This window comes from Equus przewalskii, chromosome 18 (genome assembly GCF_037783145.1).
Source record: "Equus przewalskii isolate Varuska chromosome 18, EquPr2, whole genome shotgun sequence".
Lineage (NCBI taxonomy): Eukaryota > Metazoa > Chordata > Mammalia > Perissodactyla > Equidae > Equus > Equus przewalskii.
The window spans coordinates 965,295-979,440 of record NC_091848.1 but is presented as its reverse complement, the minus strand read 5'-3'; the positions used below and the strand labels follow the sequence as shown (position 1 = coordinate 979,440).

The 14,146-nt window shown below is 40.1% G+C and overlaps 1 protein-coding gene across 5 annotated transcripts; it reads left to right on the top strand.

The window, feature by feature from the left end:
• The first annotated feature begins 532 nt into the window (after positions 1–532).
• Positions 533–13,771, top strand: CCNL1 (cyclin L1). Of its 5 annotated transcripts, none has more exons than XM_070582949.1 (11): positions 533–1,551; positions 1,787–1,861; positions 2,337–2,446; positions 8,076–8,196; positions 9,308–9,372; positions 11,103–11,202; positions 11,311–11,415; positions 11,512–11,653; positions 11,889–12,000; positions 12,097–12,195; positions 12,930–13,726. In XM_070582949.1, the coding sequence occupies exons 1-11, from the start codon at positions 1,249–1,251 to the stop codon at positions 13,276–13,278; spliced, it is 1,581 nt and encodes a 526-aa protein (XP_070439050.1). In that variant the 5' UTR covers positions 533–1,248; the 3' UTR covers positions 13,279–13,726. The 5 variants fall into 5 exon arrangements, with proteins under 5 accessions (XP_070439050.1, XP_070439051.1, XP_070439053.1 ...); XM_070582950.1 differs by having other exon boundaries at positions 1,122–1,551; positions 9,611–11,202; positions 12,930–13,771; XM_070582952.1 differs by lacking the exon at positions 9,308–9,372 and adding an exon at positions 9,403–9,427 and having other exon boundaries at positions 1,122–1,551.
• The last annotated feature ends 375 nt before the right edge of the window (positions 13,772–14,146 follow it).

Genomic DNA, 14,146 nt, shown 5'->3' with positions numbered 1-14,146 from the left:
CGTCCGTATCTTTCAAAAGCTCCTCAGAAGCCCCGTCAACGTGCAGCCAGGGCTCAGAACTACTGACCAAAGGCTTTACTAAGGTTGACTGGATACTTTTTTTTCAAATGAGGTTTTCAAGTATGTTTTACTTTGACATCATTGAGAAATACTGAAATGTACTCAAAGTCCCTTTGCTCTATAGATCCAAGTTTCAATGCACTTATCATAACTAAACAAATTAAGGCTTAAGACTGAGCTATGTTACCAGAAAGACACGGGGCTTCTCATCCCTGGGCAAAAGTCTGAGAAGTTCAAGCGTGGGATAAACGGATGGCTGGAGTTAACCGAGATCTACTCCTTTTCCTCCAACTCTAGACTCCCGCAGTTTGGATCAGTATCATTGTTTCTACTCCAAATTTGAGGAAATTTTTGTGAACTGCTAGCTAACATCTCAGAGAAAATATAAATGAATGGGTTTCTCCTGTCCCGCCCGCTGGCAGAAACCACGTGACACGCAGACTCTGCAGAACCAGACCACCTGGGGAGAGCCCTCGCCCGGGGGACCGGCCGCATCACCGCCAGCCGGGCCCGCGCCGCGCGGCCGAGCTTCCCCAGAGACGCCCGAGAGCAGCCCTCCTCCAGGCCCCCGAGCTTCTCGGCCGCCGATGTAGTCCACAGCCCTCTTTTCTAGGCATACTGTAAAGCAGCCCTGTCCCGATCCCTCGCCGGGCGCTTCAAATGACAAGCCCGTCCGCGCGCACACAGTGACGCGCCCACCCGCCGGCGCGGCCGAGGTCGGCCCACCAGGCCTCTGGACGCGGGCCCGCGCGAGCCGGGGAGCGCGGCGGGCAGCGGGGCGCGTCCTAGACACGCTACGGCGCCCTCCAGCTTGGAGAGAGGGCGTCTTGTAAAGCTCCCTTATTGTTCCTGTGGCTCCAAATACGACAAGCAAGGAGGCTTGGACCTGTTTTAGCCAAAGAGACGGGCTCTGGACCACTCGGGCCGCAGCTGAGAGGTCATCCCAGACAGCCGGAGACCCCAGCTTGCAGTCGCCCATCCCCGGCCGGCGGGCGGCGGCGCCAGGGCGCAGGCGTGGCCTGAGGGACTAGTTGGCGCGCCGGCCGGCGTGGTGACGTCAGGCGGAAGCGCACGCTGCGTGAAGCGGCGGCACTCGGCGGTCACGGGAAGATCCGTCGCGCCGAGGACGCTGGTTAGTCTCGCTCCGGGTTCCGGCTGCGTCGGGCGTGCGTGCAGCTCGCTGAGACGATGGCGTCCGGGCCTCACCCGACCGCGACCGCTGCCGCCGCCGCCTCGTCGGCCGTCCCGAGCGCGGGCGGCTCCAGCTCCGGGACGACGACCACGACGACGACCACGACGGGAGGGATCCTGATCGGAGATCGCCTGTACTCGGAAGTTTCGCTTACCATCGACCACTCGCTGATCCCGGAGGAGCGGCTCTCGCCCACCCCGTCCATGCAGGACGGGCTCGACCTGCCCAGCGAGACGGACCTGCGCATCCTGGGCTGCGAGCTCATCCAGTCGGCCGGCATCCTCCTCCGGCTGCCGCAGGTCAGTCTCCGGCCGGCCGGCCGGCGCCCTCCTCCGCGCCGCCGCGTCCCGGCGCCGTCCGCACGGCGCTCGGGCTCCTCGGTCGCGGTCCCGGCGGGGCGGGGGCGGCGGCGGCCCGGCCGGCCTGGCCGGCCCGGCGGGGAGGGAGGGAGGGAGCGAGCGGCGGCACAAAATGGCGGCGGCGCCGAGCGGGCCCGCCTGACCCTGCGCTTCCGGTCTCCGCTCTCGTCTGCAGGTGGCGATGGCAACCGGGCAGGTGTTGTTTCACCGCTTCTTCTACTCCAAGTCCTTCGTCAAGCACAGCTTCGAGGTGAGCGCCGCGGGGCGGAGAAGGGGCTTTCTCCCCCCGGAAACGGGGAGGGCGGGCGGTGTCCGCATCGGCCTCCAGGAGGGAGGGGTTAGGGGAGGCCTTTGTCCTAGTTCTCACCCCGGTAGGAGGGACTTCTGGAGTGTGGTTAGCAAGCTAGAAAGTGGATCCTGAGCCCGGGTGCGCGCTTATCAAGGGAGAGAGTTTTCGACCAAATGGAAAACTCCTGTGAGACTGAGCTTGACTCTGGATTCGAAATTAAGAGGATTTAAGCGATAAAAAGAGAGCAGTGATAGTGTAGTTGGTAAGCTTGTGGTCTAAAGACGTAGTGTTGGTTCACCAAAGGCTGTGCAAATCGTGTCCTAAAGCGTCTTCAACGAAGATAAGTCTGTTAGGCTTCGAGAGGGGGCCCTTTTCCCTAACTTCACCTGATAGTGTCGTAACCTAACAGCTTTTATGGGCTTGTGGGTTTTTTCAGATTGTTGCCATGGCTTGTATTAATCTTGCATCAAAAATTGAAGAAGCTCCCAGAAGAATAAGAGATGTGATTAATGTATTTCACCATCTACGCCAGTTAAGAGGAAAAAGGTAAGATTGGCATTATTGAACGCAGCATCTCTTGATACTAATCATCAAATCAAAACATTTCTTTCTTCTCAAGTTAAAACCGATGCAAAGGAAAATTGACTTTAACTTAGGTGTTAAAATTCACATAGGAGCACACTGATACTTTACTTAACTTGGAAAATCCACAATTAACCAGCTATCTGAAGTTTGTAGAGGCAGTGGCATTTATGGACAATCCTAACAGTGCTGTGAAGCCAGTCCTGTGGCTTAAGATTAAACAAGAAAGGGAATACGTTTGGCTCAAGTGTGAGTGTATTCTGTAAGTTATTTACTCCCTCCCCTCTCTGGAAGACTGCAAGCTGGAAGTTTAAACACTGCAGTTCAAGTTAATATTGAGGTTGGCTTTTGTTAGAGTACTTCTCCACATTGAACCACGATATATCGAATAATACCGGATCTGAAAGGACTGCAGGATGATAAAGTTTGAAGTTTGAAGTCAAAGGGATTAAACAGGTATTTTGTTTTGGTCAGACATAGTCTTCAGTGAGTGGGTTAGAATAATCATTGATTGGGTTGCATTTAGATAAGGCCCATCTATTTGATCTTGTAAGAAACTAGAGATCAAAGTGTGTCATCTTTCTGGTGTTGTGGCTACATGATAACACTTTTTGTGGACCTGAGTGTTCACATGAGGCTCTACCAAAGAGTTTTAGTTACAGGGCTTCCTGGGTCTACAGGTGACTTCTAGTACATGCAGCAGAAGGATATACTTGGTGTAGATTAGCTTGTGTTCACCTTTAAAGAAATTGTGATGATGTTAGACAAATTTGTTTTGAGTTGAAAGGAAGTTAGTTATAAAAGGATTTTAAGTTGTTGGGGTTGGGCATTGGTTAGTGCCAAATTAGTATCCTGCTTGAGTGGTCCTTGTTGGCTGAATCTGTAAGTTGGCAGTAATGGAACTATTCAGTGACAGGCAAATAGTAAAGTAACGTTAAAGCGATTAGTCTACTTAAAAAGTCTGCTACCCAGATCATTTTCACAGCATTTTTTTCAGTTTTCTTACATACTTTTTTTTTTTCCCTTGGCCATCTCTTCTCATTCACCCTAACCATGTTCAGGCATAGACTAATTTTTTATTTTGTTTAAAATATCTTTTAGCTTCTTGGTGAGGAATCTCTGGAAATTGGGAAGATTTCAAATTGGTATTTAGTATGGTTTGAGCTAAAATTTGTAGATATCCAGCCGATTCTTCAGGGTCTTTAAAATAAAATGACTCTTATAAAAAGGCTCTTTATCTTTAGTCAAAGGATTCTGTGTTTGCTTAAAGGAAGTAGTTTTCTGTCTTCTGTTAGTCTTCTTTGAACCACTGAGCCAACTGTTATGTTATTACTTAGAATGATAATTTACTTTGAAATTTTTCTGAGACTTAGATTCTTCCTTGATGTCAGAGTAGGTCTTAACTATGAAAACTTCGGAATTTAAGACATCTCACCTGACTGTTGTGTCTGATGTAACAGTACTTTTTTTTTTGGTCATTATTACAGAGAAAATGATTTTTGTCTCAATCCTAGAAGTCTGATTATAGCATGAAATTTAAAAGGAGTTAATTGCATGGAAGCCCTTTTTTAAAGCAGGATGTAAAAGTGTTTCTATGCATATTACAAGTTTACTCAGACGCGTAACTTGTATATGTTATTAACTTCAACTCTTTTTTCCCTTGCAACCGACTATACAGCGACCAGCTACATTTACCAAAGCCTGGGTGATGTGGAGTGGTACATAGAGATGAAGCTGTCGTCATGGCAACAGTGAGTGAAGTATCGAAAATCCCCAAGGAGAAGCCAGTGCTCTGAGAATAGGTCACTGGAATCGGGGACTAACAGGTTGGCCACTGGTGAACCATTTAGAAAAACTCCTGTTTCCTGTTATAAGCTTTTGTCTTTGCTGTCCAAGTTATTAAAACCACAGCTTACTGTTTTTTTGCGTAGATGAATGTCATTAGAAAGTACTATCAGTATCACACTTTAGGTAGATAGGGTATACCAGTTTATCTTAATGATGCTGTTTATTTTAACCTAGTTTATGTGTAGCTTTAAACGGTAGTGTGACCTTGATTATTACAGAGGAACCATCATTTTTGTAGCCGTTAGGTCATTGTGTTTTGGTCCTGGCTACATATTAGAATCCCCAGAGGAGCTTTTAGAAAGTACCAGGGCCCAAGCCCTATCCTGGATTATTTGACTTTTTCCATTCAATTTTTTGTAGTTTGATAATAGTCTTTTAAGCTCAGAATAAATGGCTGAATTTAAAGGGAAGATCACTTTTTTGTTTTAACAATTTAGAACATTTGAGAACAGTTTGCATTTGAGATGCAGCATATTCCCAACAAATTAAGGATTTTCTGTAGTTTTAAGGATCCCACAGTTCATTTAAAAGAAGACAATTAAGTCTTCAAAGACTGGTGCAGCCACTCAGTGGTGAATGTGGTGTGGTGTTTTGAAGGTGTATAGATCACTGATAAGAGTTGGAAAGGTCCTAAGTGGTCTTGTCATTTAGTTGAATCGCTGCAGTTTATGTTGCTGTCTGTAAAGGTGTGGCCTTCAGTTTGTTTAAACACTGCTAAAGAAAGAATGTTCCTTTGAAGTAGGCATTACAAATTTCTGTATATTGAGCAGCAGTCTCTGTCTCCTTAGAAACTACTTATCTCGTTTTAGTAGTATAGCCTCCTGAAGAAATAGTTGAAAATTTTTTTCAGTCCTTCCATGTGGTGAGACTAATCATGTTTGGACCACTTAATCCTAATTTTTCCCCTTTTTTTGTTAAATTGTATTTCACCTAAATTGATCATGCTCAAGGAAAAACAGCTATTCTAAGAGACCAGATAATATACTTCAAATGACCAAAGCCCAAGATGTCCTATTAACATTAAACTTTGAAAATAGTTTTTCATATGAATTAATCTGAAAAATCTGACAAAAAGCAAGAGAGGTAGAGTTTGATTTGGCTGTTTGTTGATAAGGAAAATTATCGTTCTCTGAATAGATGGTTTCTTTCTAAAAGATTAAAAATGATGCCTCATCAGACTTTCGTTGGAAAGGACAGTTGACCTAATTGGGGAAGAAGAAATTCTAGCAAGACAAATTCAGTTTACTGCGCTTGTTACCAGAGAAAGGACGCATTGATACTTTGTTAATATAAGTAAAGAAACCACTTGCTTAGATAGTTTTATTGAACTGTTTCTAACTGCTGATTTGTGGGACACGTTTTTCTATTTCTGATACAAAGTAATCTTTGTAAGGTTTGTAAATTAATATGTTCATTGAGCCTTCCTTGATTTGTGAGGCAAAACCAATGCTGAACAAATGAAGTAAGAGGTTACACACCCACAAAGTTAACTTTGACAACTGTGGGCAGGAGTAGTCATAAGAAGTTGAGTAATATAGTTGAATTGTAAATTTAATAGGTTTGGTTTCCTTAATCGGTTTTAATATTACTGGGATTTTGACGCCAAAAAAGGGAAAAGATTGTGGCAGAATAGATGGAAAATAATTCATGTAAGCAGAATTATTGATCAAGCGTAATTTGGGACCAGATAGTAGCCATATTTCAAGCAAGTGTTTAGCTGGTTAATTCTAAGAAAAATGGATTTTAACAGAATTTGAAGGCAACTCTTAAAGCAAGCTTAGAGAGATAAATGAGTTTGCTCAACATAAATGGGGAAAAGGAGATGAAGCTGCTCTTCTAAAATTTTTATTTTTATAGGAATTCTAATAGTGCAGTTTTGGGTCTGAATTATAGGGGGATAAGAGTTCAAGCGTGTGCAGCTATAACACCAGAAGCATTCTATCTCCTAACGCCTGTTGAAGGAGAGCCATCAGAACTAGTCATCAGCTAAAGAGTCGGAGCTGGAGTTGACATTTTTCCAGATTTCTTGCTGTGATAAAACCTGAAAAGTCATAAACCTTAAGATCTTTGGAACGCGTTTCCTTATATACATTGGTTTGCTCTCATTTGAGTTAGATTTTTTTTTCCCCAACGAGCTGTTAACTTATAACCTACTGTCCTGATAAATGGATTCATTGCTGTATTTTTGTGTTAGAAATCAGCATCCTCCCCGATTGGTGGCTGATCCTCACTCTTCATAGCTGTAATAGGCATTGAATTGAGGGAAGGCCCTCTTCAGCATTGTTAATTTAAGTAACAACTTTCCATTTTGTCACTTTGCCAACTTTTGTCTTGTTTAAATTGATAAAAATCATGTAGAATAATTTGAAATAGTGTAGCAAACATTCCAGTTTTTATAATTTTAAATGAGAGAACGTAAGGAAAATAAGTATGATAGCTGATTTGTACTCAACATGTTACTGCAGGGGTGGTTAATGTAGCTTATGTCAGATTGTTTTCTCATCCTCAAGTGGATGTATTTAAATAGGTTTTTTACTTTAAAACATGAGGTTACGTTTTTCTGGAGTTGATGTGCTTGGTGAAATGAGTTGTGAGTTGGGGTAATATTCAGAATGACTATGTTTTAAAAATAGATTTCGTGTTCTTCCCAGAGCAGAAACTCTTGAATCTTTTGGCTGAAAATGAATTGAGTATGGAGGAAAATATTCTACCCATATACATACATATAATCAGTGTCTTAATAAAAATGTACTTTTTTGTTGGATCTAAAAACGTATCAAACGAAGGACATTGATTGGTACATTTCATAGGCTTTTAAATAAAAGTCTTAAGTCCTCACTAAAAACAAACTTCTCAATAAGAAACCAGTTTTGAATTTTAAGACTTACATAAGATAGTCTTTTAATTGAACGTGCTGTTTCCAAAGCATTGAACTCCTGATAGCCTTCTACGTCCCAACTTTTGAAAGTATCTAAATTTAGTCTGGCACAGAGACCTGAATGTTCTGGGTCCTTCATTTTGATCTTCTCTTCTCTTTTGCATTTCATACTAAAAATGTTACCTAATAACTACCACTGACCAAAATTAGATCTCGTTTTTGATCACTTTAACTTTTAAATTTGATTTTTAAAACATTCCCTGGTAATTGAGCTGCATCTTTAGTTTTTAGTTTATTTTCTTTATAACAGATTTTTAGAACAATTTGTTTAAAGAAATTACCCATTTGTGGGAATCTGGATTACCTAATCACTGTTTCTTTCCCCTAATTTTTATTTTTTGGGTGATAAAACTAGCCAAGAGTTGGTATTTTATAAAATAAGTAAAATTACTATAGTCTTGTGAGGTCTTTACAGTAAATATCTTTGAGCCACATATATTTTGTCATTGTAAAGAGTCTAGAGACTAAATGGACTTCCTGATAAATAAATCAGTCTGTCACTTAAGTTAATATGTATACCCAAAATACAATCTGTATGAAACAAATCAACGAGGATAAATCCAAGAACATTAAAGTGAATTTTTTCATTACAGGGTTGAGTTAGTTTCCATAGGAACTTAGTGTAGAAAGTATATATTTAATTAGCATAACTTGGACAGCACAAGATTAATGCTTTAACTTGTTTGCAGGAGTTTAAAAAGCTGGTTTCTGTTGCCAATAGTTGGTTGGAAGGGAAAATGGAGATGCCACAAATAAAATTTTTTGGATGTGCAAAACAGTTTTGATTTTATTTCTTACAAACTATAGGACTCCAAGTCCCCTGATCCTTGATCAGAACTACATTAACACCAAAAACCAAGTTATCAAGGCAGAAAGGAGGGTGCTAAAGGAGTTGGGATTTTGTGTTCATGTCAAGCATCCCCATAAGGTGAGTTGTAGAGTACAGAAATTAAATTCGTAAGTATTAGGGTTTTCTTTAAAATTTTATTTTTTACGTAAGTTTATATTATGTTCATATTTGAGTGTTAACCTTGGTTTTAAAAAGCATCCTTTTGGATATTGAAATTTCTTAGTAAAATGGAAGTAAAAAAGACTTGGGGTGAAATCTTCACTCTTTGTTGTGTGGACACAGACAAGTTACTTTTGCTTCTGTGGTTAACCCAGTTTCCCCACCTATAAAATGGAGTTTGTGAGATACCTTGTTCGAAGGAATGAATGTATATTTGCAAAAGTACCTGGCACGCTACCTGTCCCCTAGTAAAATGCTCAGAGTGTGGCAACTGCTCACTTTTAGTGTTATTGAACATTTATAGGTTTCTCCAGCATCGCTCAGCTTGCGTATGACCAACCTGAGTAATAGCGCACTGGTTACAAGAATGGGTGCTCTTGGGGCAGGACTACCTGGGATAGAAACTTGTCTCTGCCATTAGCTGTGTGACCTTGGTAGATATCGCCATTCCTCAGATTCCGCACGTCTAAAATTGAAAAATGGGAGTGATAGTACAGGTCCCGAAAGATCTGACCTGAACTGAGGTAAAGCTATTAATATATAGTGTTTACTTGTCACACTTCCATGTGATAAGCTTCACAGTAAAAATATTAGTGCTTCGTTACTGTAATATCCGCTCTGAGTATTACATATTATGTATTATACCCAGTGTATAACTTTAAAAACATAGTCTCTCGGGTTTTTGGACATGTAGAATTGTACCTTGGGAAATTAAATGAAAGAATCTAGCATCGTGCCCTGTCACACAGTCAGGTGTCCACAAAGAATTAGGTATTATTTTTAATTGATCAACTCCCATTTTTTTCCATACAATTTTGGAACATACTGTTAAACATAATTTTTGTGAAGTCTAATGGCATAATAACCCGTTGACTCCTAGGTACATTTTAGGTTGGTCTGTACTATCTGTGCAGTTTTTAGAAGAATTAAAACTTGCACCTAACGTTTTCAGTTACCTATGTTCATTGAACACTGTAATCTGAAAGAACCACCGATATGCTAAATGGAGTTTTTTTCCCTTGTCCTTCAGATCATTGTTATGTATTTACAAGTCTTAGAATGTGAACGTAATCAAACCCTGGTTCAAACTGCCTGGTAAGTTGCTTTTTTACATTTCTTTTCTAGCCAGGAAAACAGAAGCAGAAATAAAGTAAGTTTCATTTTCCCTTTCTAAAACAATGAGATGAGTTTGTTTTGGTGCTTTTTGTTTTTTTGTTTGTTAATTAAAAGGTAAATAATGCTTATTTCTGCTTCCTGTTTTCTTGGCTTGACTAATTACTTTTAATGGAGAACTCAATTTAACTTTCTTCTTTTTTCTACTCTTTAATTAAAGGGTAGTCCATGATGGTAAGTCATAGAACTCTGCCCTCTGCACTTCAGCCCATGACCTCAGGATGGCCTGATTGGCTGCCCTGCTCTCCAGCCAATCCAGTGCAAGCTCTCATCCGAGATTCACTGAAGTGGTCCATATCCATCTGGCAGCATCTTCTAGTTCTGTCGGGGTGTCCAAAGGATTTGTATATTTGTTTCTAGAAGTAACTATTCAACATGCCTGTGTATTTAATGTATACCTGTAACTATCAAAATGAATAGTTCATTTTTGATAGATTTCTTGTTCAGATATTATGAATTAAATGATTTTTTTTGTTAGGAATTTGACTAGATTTCTATTTTTAGTATGTATAGCATGAATTCTATCAAATGAAACTACAACTTGCAGCTTAAAATGGGCATCATTCCCATACTGGATGAATTTCTAGCTGCTGGGTTGTTGCAGGCAATAATATTAGAAGTACTACTTCATTCTTAAAAGACATTGTTAACATAAGCACTGTAGAACTTGGACTTCTGAGATGCAGATGTGTCATTTGGAGTGCTGGCTTATTTAAAGGTAAAACAAGGAGTTTGTGGTCCCGCCACAAATACCGTCTCCGAGTCTGTTGATGATGTGCAGGATTTAAATGACGATTTTTATGTTCTGGAATTATGACTGCCCTACTTCTTTTGGACTCAGTAGATAGTAGTAATATTAGCAGAGTCTGTTGATTTTATAAAATGCATGACATTTTTAATATATGTTCTATAAAACAGCAGTTTTCATGGATAAGGATTTTTAAGAAATAGTCTTTAATTTTAATCTTTGAAACAATTTGTAAAATTTCTTCACTACTTTAGGAATGTTGCGGGGAGGGTACACTCACGAAGAGGTCCAGCAGTTTAACAACTGAAGTAGTTTATTGCTTTTATTAATAATTAGTCACAAAAAAGGTTTATAAACAAGGCTGTTGTATGTATTTATTGCTCTTCACTTCCGTACCTAGATTTTCTGAAGTAGCTTAGTTTTCTTAATATAACTTGATGAGTGGTTACTGAAAATGCCTTTTTACCCGTCACAATATTTTGAAAGAACTTGGTTGACACTGCTTTTCATTGTGGATAAAGGAGAGATGGTCAATAATTAATGGCTCGAAGTATTGTTGGAGTGGTTTATCATTTCTGAAAGTTGTGGTGTCTGAATTGACTTTCAAAGCATTGCTTTTCAGATAAATATATTTTCAAAACTTTAGAAGTAAGTTCTATTTGGAATAATAATATGGAATTATTTTAAAGGACTTCGATCATATATACGAAAGTTGAAGAATGATTCTAGTGTTAAATTCTTCTCTTGCTTTTTGAGTTAAGAATTGTTACATGCTAGAATATGAGGATATGAATATAAGTATGAGAAGAAAAAAGAATAAAGTAGATTGAGTCTCCAATTTTATGTAAGCTTCAGAAGAACTGGTTTGTTTATGTACAGAGCTTATGGTTGAAATATTTTTCAGGAATTATATGAATGACAGTCTTCGAACCAATGTGTTTGTTCGGTTTCAACCAGAGACTATAGCATGTGCTTGCATCTACCTTGCAGCTAGAGCTCTTCAGGTAGGTATATATAGCCTGTTTTGTCCTATAGGATAAATCACAAGAATTACCAGTCTTCCTAATAACTATAATGAAAATGTAATCCAAACCATTGTTTTTATGGTTTAGATTCCGTTGCCAACTCGTCCCCATTGGTTTCTTCTCTTTGGTACTACCGAAGAGGAGATCCAGGAAATCTGCATAGAAACGCTTAGGCTTTATACCAGAAAAAAGGTAATTGTGTCCACTTGTGTTTATGCTAATGCTTCCTCAGTGCTAAGAAGCACAGCTTCTGTGAAGGAGAGTACTAGTTTCATTTCCCTCCAACAGCCGAACTATGAATTGCTGGAAAAGGAAGTAGAGAAGAGGAAAGTAGCCTTACAAGAAGCCAAATTAAAAGCAAAGGGATTGAATCCTGATGGAACTCCTGCCCTTTCAACCCTCGGTGGATTTTCCCCAGCCTCTAAACCATGTAAGGCTCACTCAGAGTTGAGACAACTTGGGCCCTGAGGGGGTATGGTTATTGGAATGCTTCGGTGTTAACAGTTGCGTAGAAGCAATGATGTCAGGAACCCGTTACTGTCTTCTGTCATGGCAGTCAGCTCGAGACTGACACTTGAAAGTATGGTGCTTCAGGTTACATTTAGAAACAACTTTTGGCCCTCTGTTAAATCCTGTAGTTAACGTGTCTTCACGTTTTTTAAAAGCCTCACCAAGAGAAGTAAAAACTGAAGAGAAGTCGCCAGTCTCTGTTAATGTGAAGATGGTCAAGAAAGAACCTGAGGATAGACAACAGGCTTCCAAAAGCCCTTACAATGGGTGAGTATACTTGAGTTAGAAAACTGGCCCAAGCAATCTCTTAATGCTTAAATTCTAACACACTAAGTATGTAACTGAAATATTGTGTTTTTGAAGTGTAAGAAAAGACAGCAAGAGAAGTAGAAATAGCAGAAGTGCCAGTCGATCGAGGTCAAGGACGCGATCACGCTCTAGATCACACACTCCAAGAAGACAGTAAGTACATAATTCCCTCAGGGAAAGCGGGCTTATTTGGAGTCTTGAAAGGTTACTACTTTAAAAAGAAAAATTCAACATAGACTGTTTTCAGCGTTAGGCTGGGTTTAGGCTTTTCACGTGAAGTAAATAATGAGCAGTGGAGTTGGGAAATACACTCTGCGCATATGTGGCTTGTGTGGTGTGTGGTGGTTCTTAATGACATTCTATTGTACTTGGCCATGATTTTTGGGGAAGTGTGGGGGCTGGCCAAAGCCCTATGGAGATATATGATATCCTTTTTATAATGTGAAAACATTGTTTTTCTGCCTGACTTCAGTTAGAAAATCTGAGTATTTCATTGACCACTTATTAATAACCAGTAATCGGGTCGACCATAGTCAAAGAATCTTGCCTGGTTAGCTTTATAATTGGATTACTAGCTACTTGTGGCTCTTCAGTGGCTCCTTTGAGCATGTGGGAGGAGGTAGTAAATAGCATAGCTATCCAGGACACTGTAAAAATTGCTAATTACTCCCCTCCTTGGAGTATAGACATATAGTACATTTGTGTAAGATTTGTCTAATGTGTTGCAGGCTGGAGGGGAGGTAGTTGGGGGTGGGGAAATTAAGTCTTCAGTCTGGCCTGTCGTTGGTACAGGTCGATAGTTTTGTTTTGAACCTGTAATGAACACCACAAAAATAATCTGTTCCCACTAGAAACTAAATCTAAACCTTAAATTTTTATTATCTAAGTTACAATAATAGGCGGAGTCGATCTGGAACGTACAGCTCAAGATCAAGAAGCAGGTCCCGCAGTCACAGTGAAAGCCCAAGAAGACATCATAATCATGGTTCTCCTCACCTTAAGGCCAAGCATACCAGAGATGATTTAAAAAGTTCAAATAGACATGGTCATAAAAGGAAAAAATCTCGTTCTCGCTCTCAGAGCAAGTCTCGGGATCACTCAGATGCTGCCAAGAAACACAGGCACGAAAGGGGACATCATAGGGACAGGCGTGAGAGATCTCGCTCCTTTGAGAGGTCCCACAAAGGCAAGCACCATGGTGGCAGTCGCTCAGGACATGGCAGGCACAGGCGCTGACCTTTGAGCATGCATCAGTTCCTGGTTTTGCCTATCTCCAATGTGATGTATGGACTCGTAATCAAAACATTAAAAGCAAACTGATTAGGATTTGATTTCTTGAAACCCTCTAGGTCTCTAGAAACACTGAGGACATTTTCTTTTGGAAAGAACTATGTTAATTTTTTTTTTTTTCTTTTTGCACATTAAAATGCCCTAGCAGTATCTAATTGAAAACCATGGTCAGGTTCAATTGTACTTACTATAGTTGTGTATTGTTTATTGCTATAAGAACTGGAGCGTGAATTCTGTAAAAATGTATCTTATTTTTATACAGATAAAATTGCAGACATTGTTCTATTTAAGTGGTTATTTGTTTAAATGATGGTGAATACTTTCTTAACACTGGTTTGTCTGCATGTGTAAAGATTTTTACAAGGAAATAAAATACAAATCTTGTTTTTCTAAACTGCTTCAAATACCTTATTTAAATAAATTATTAAAAACAGCAAAATTTTAATAGTAAAATGACTTATTTTTCTGACGCACCTCTTCTTTCCTCTTTTAGTTGTAGTTTGAGATTATTAAAATACAATTGTTTATTGGGAGCTATTATAAAAGCCTTCACTGTCTATAGGAAAAGCAAATAGAGTGGCCCAACAATGGAACATTAAATGTTAGGTGGTAGCACTAAACCAGTCTTGAAGTTGAAACCTGGTTTGCATATAAATAGTACCATAAGGGTAAGTCAGTTCTAAGCACTGTTTCCAAAGTGACCTGCCGCCTTGAACAAGCCAAAGCTTTAACATGATAGTAAATCAGACCCAACTATTGATCTTTAAAGTTTTTCATTAATTGAAATATTTAGAGATGATTTTTGTCTTTGTTA

Bases quoted from the DNA above. Each gene is read 5' to 3' on its own strand.
- CCNL1 (XM_070582949.1), top strand. From the start codon at position 1,249: ATGGCGTCCGGGCCTCACCCGACCGCGACCGCTGCCGCCGCCGCCTCG. The intron at 11,416-11,511 runs GTAATTGTGTCC...TCCCTCCAACAG, and splicing joins GGCTTTATACCAGAAAAAAG to CCGAACTATGAATTGCTGGA. The intron at 12,001-12,096 runs GTGAGTATACTT...GTGTTTTTGAAG, and splicing joins TCCAAAAGCCCTTACAATGG to TGTAAGAAAAGACAGCAAGA.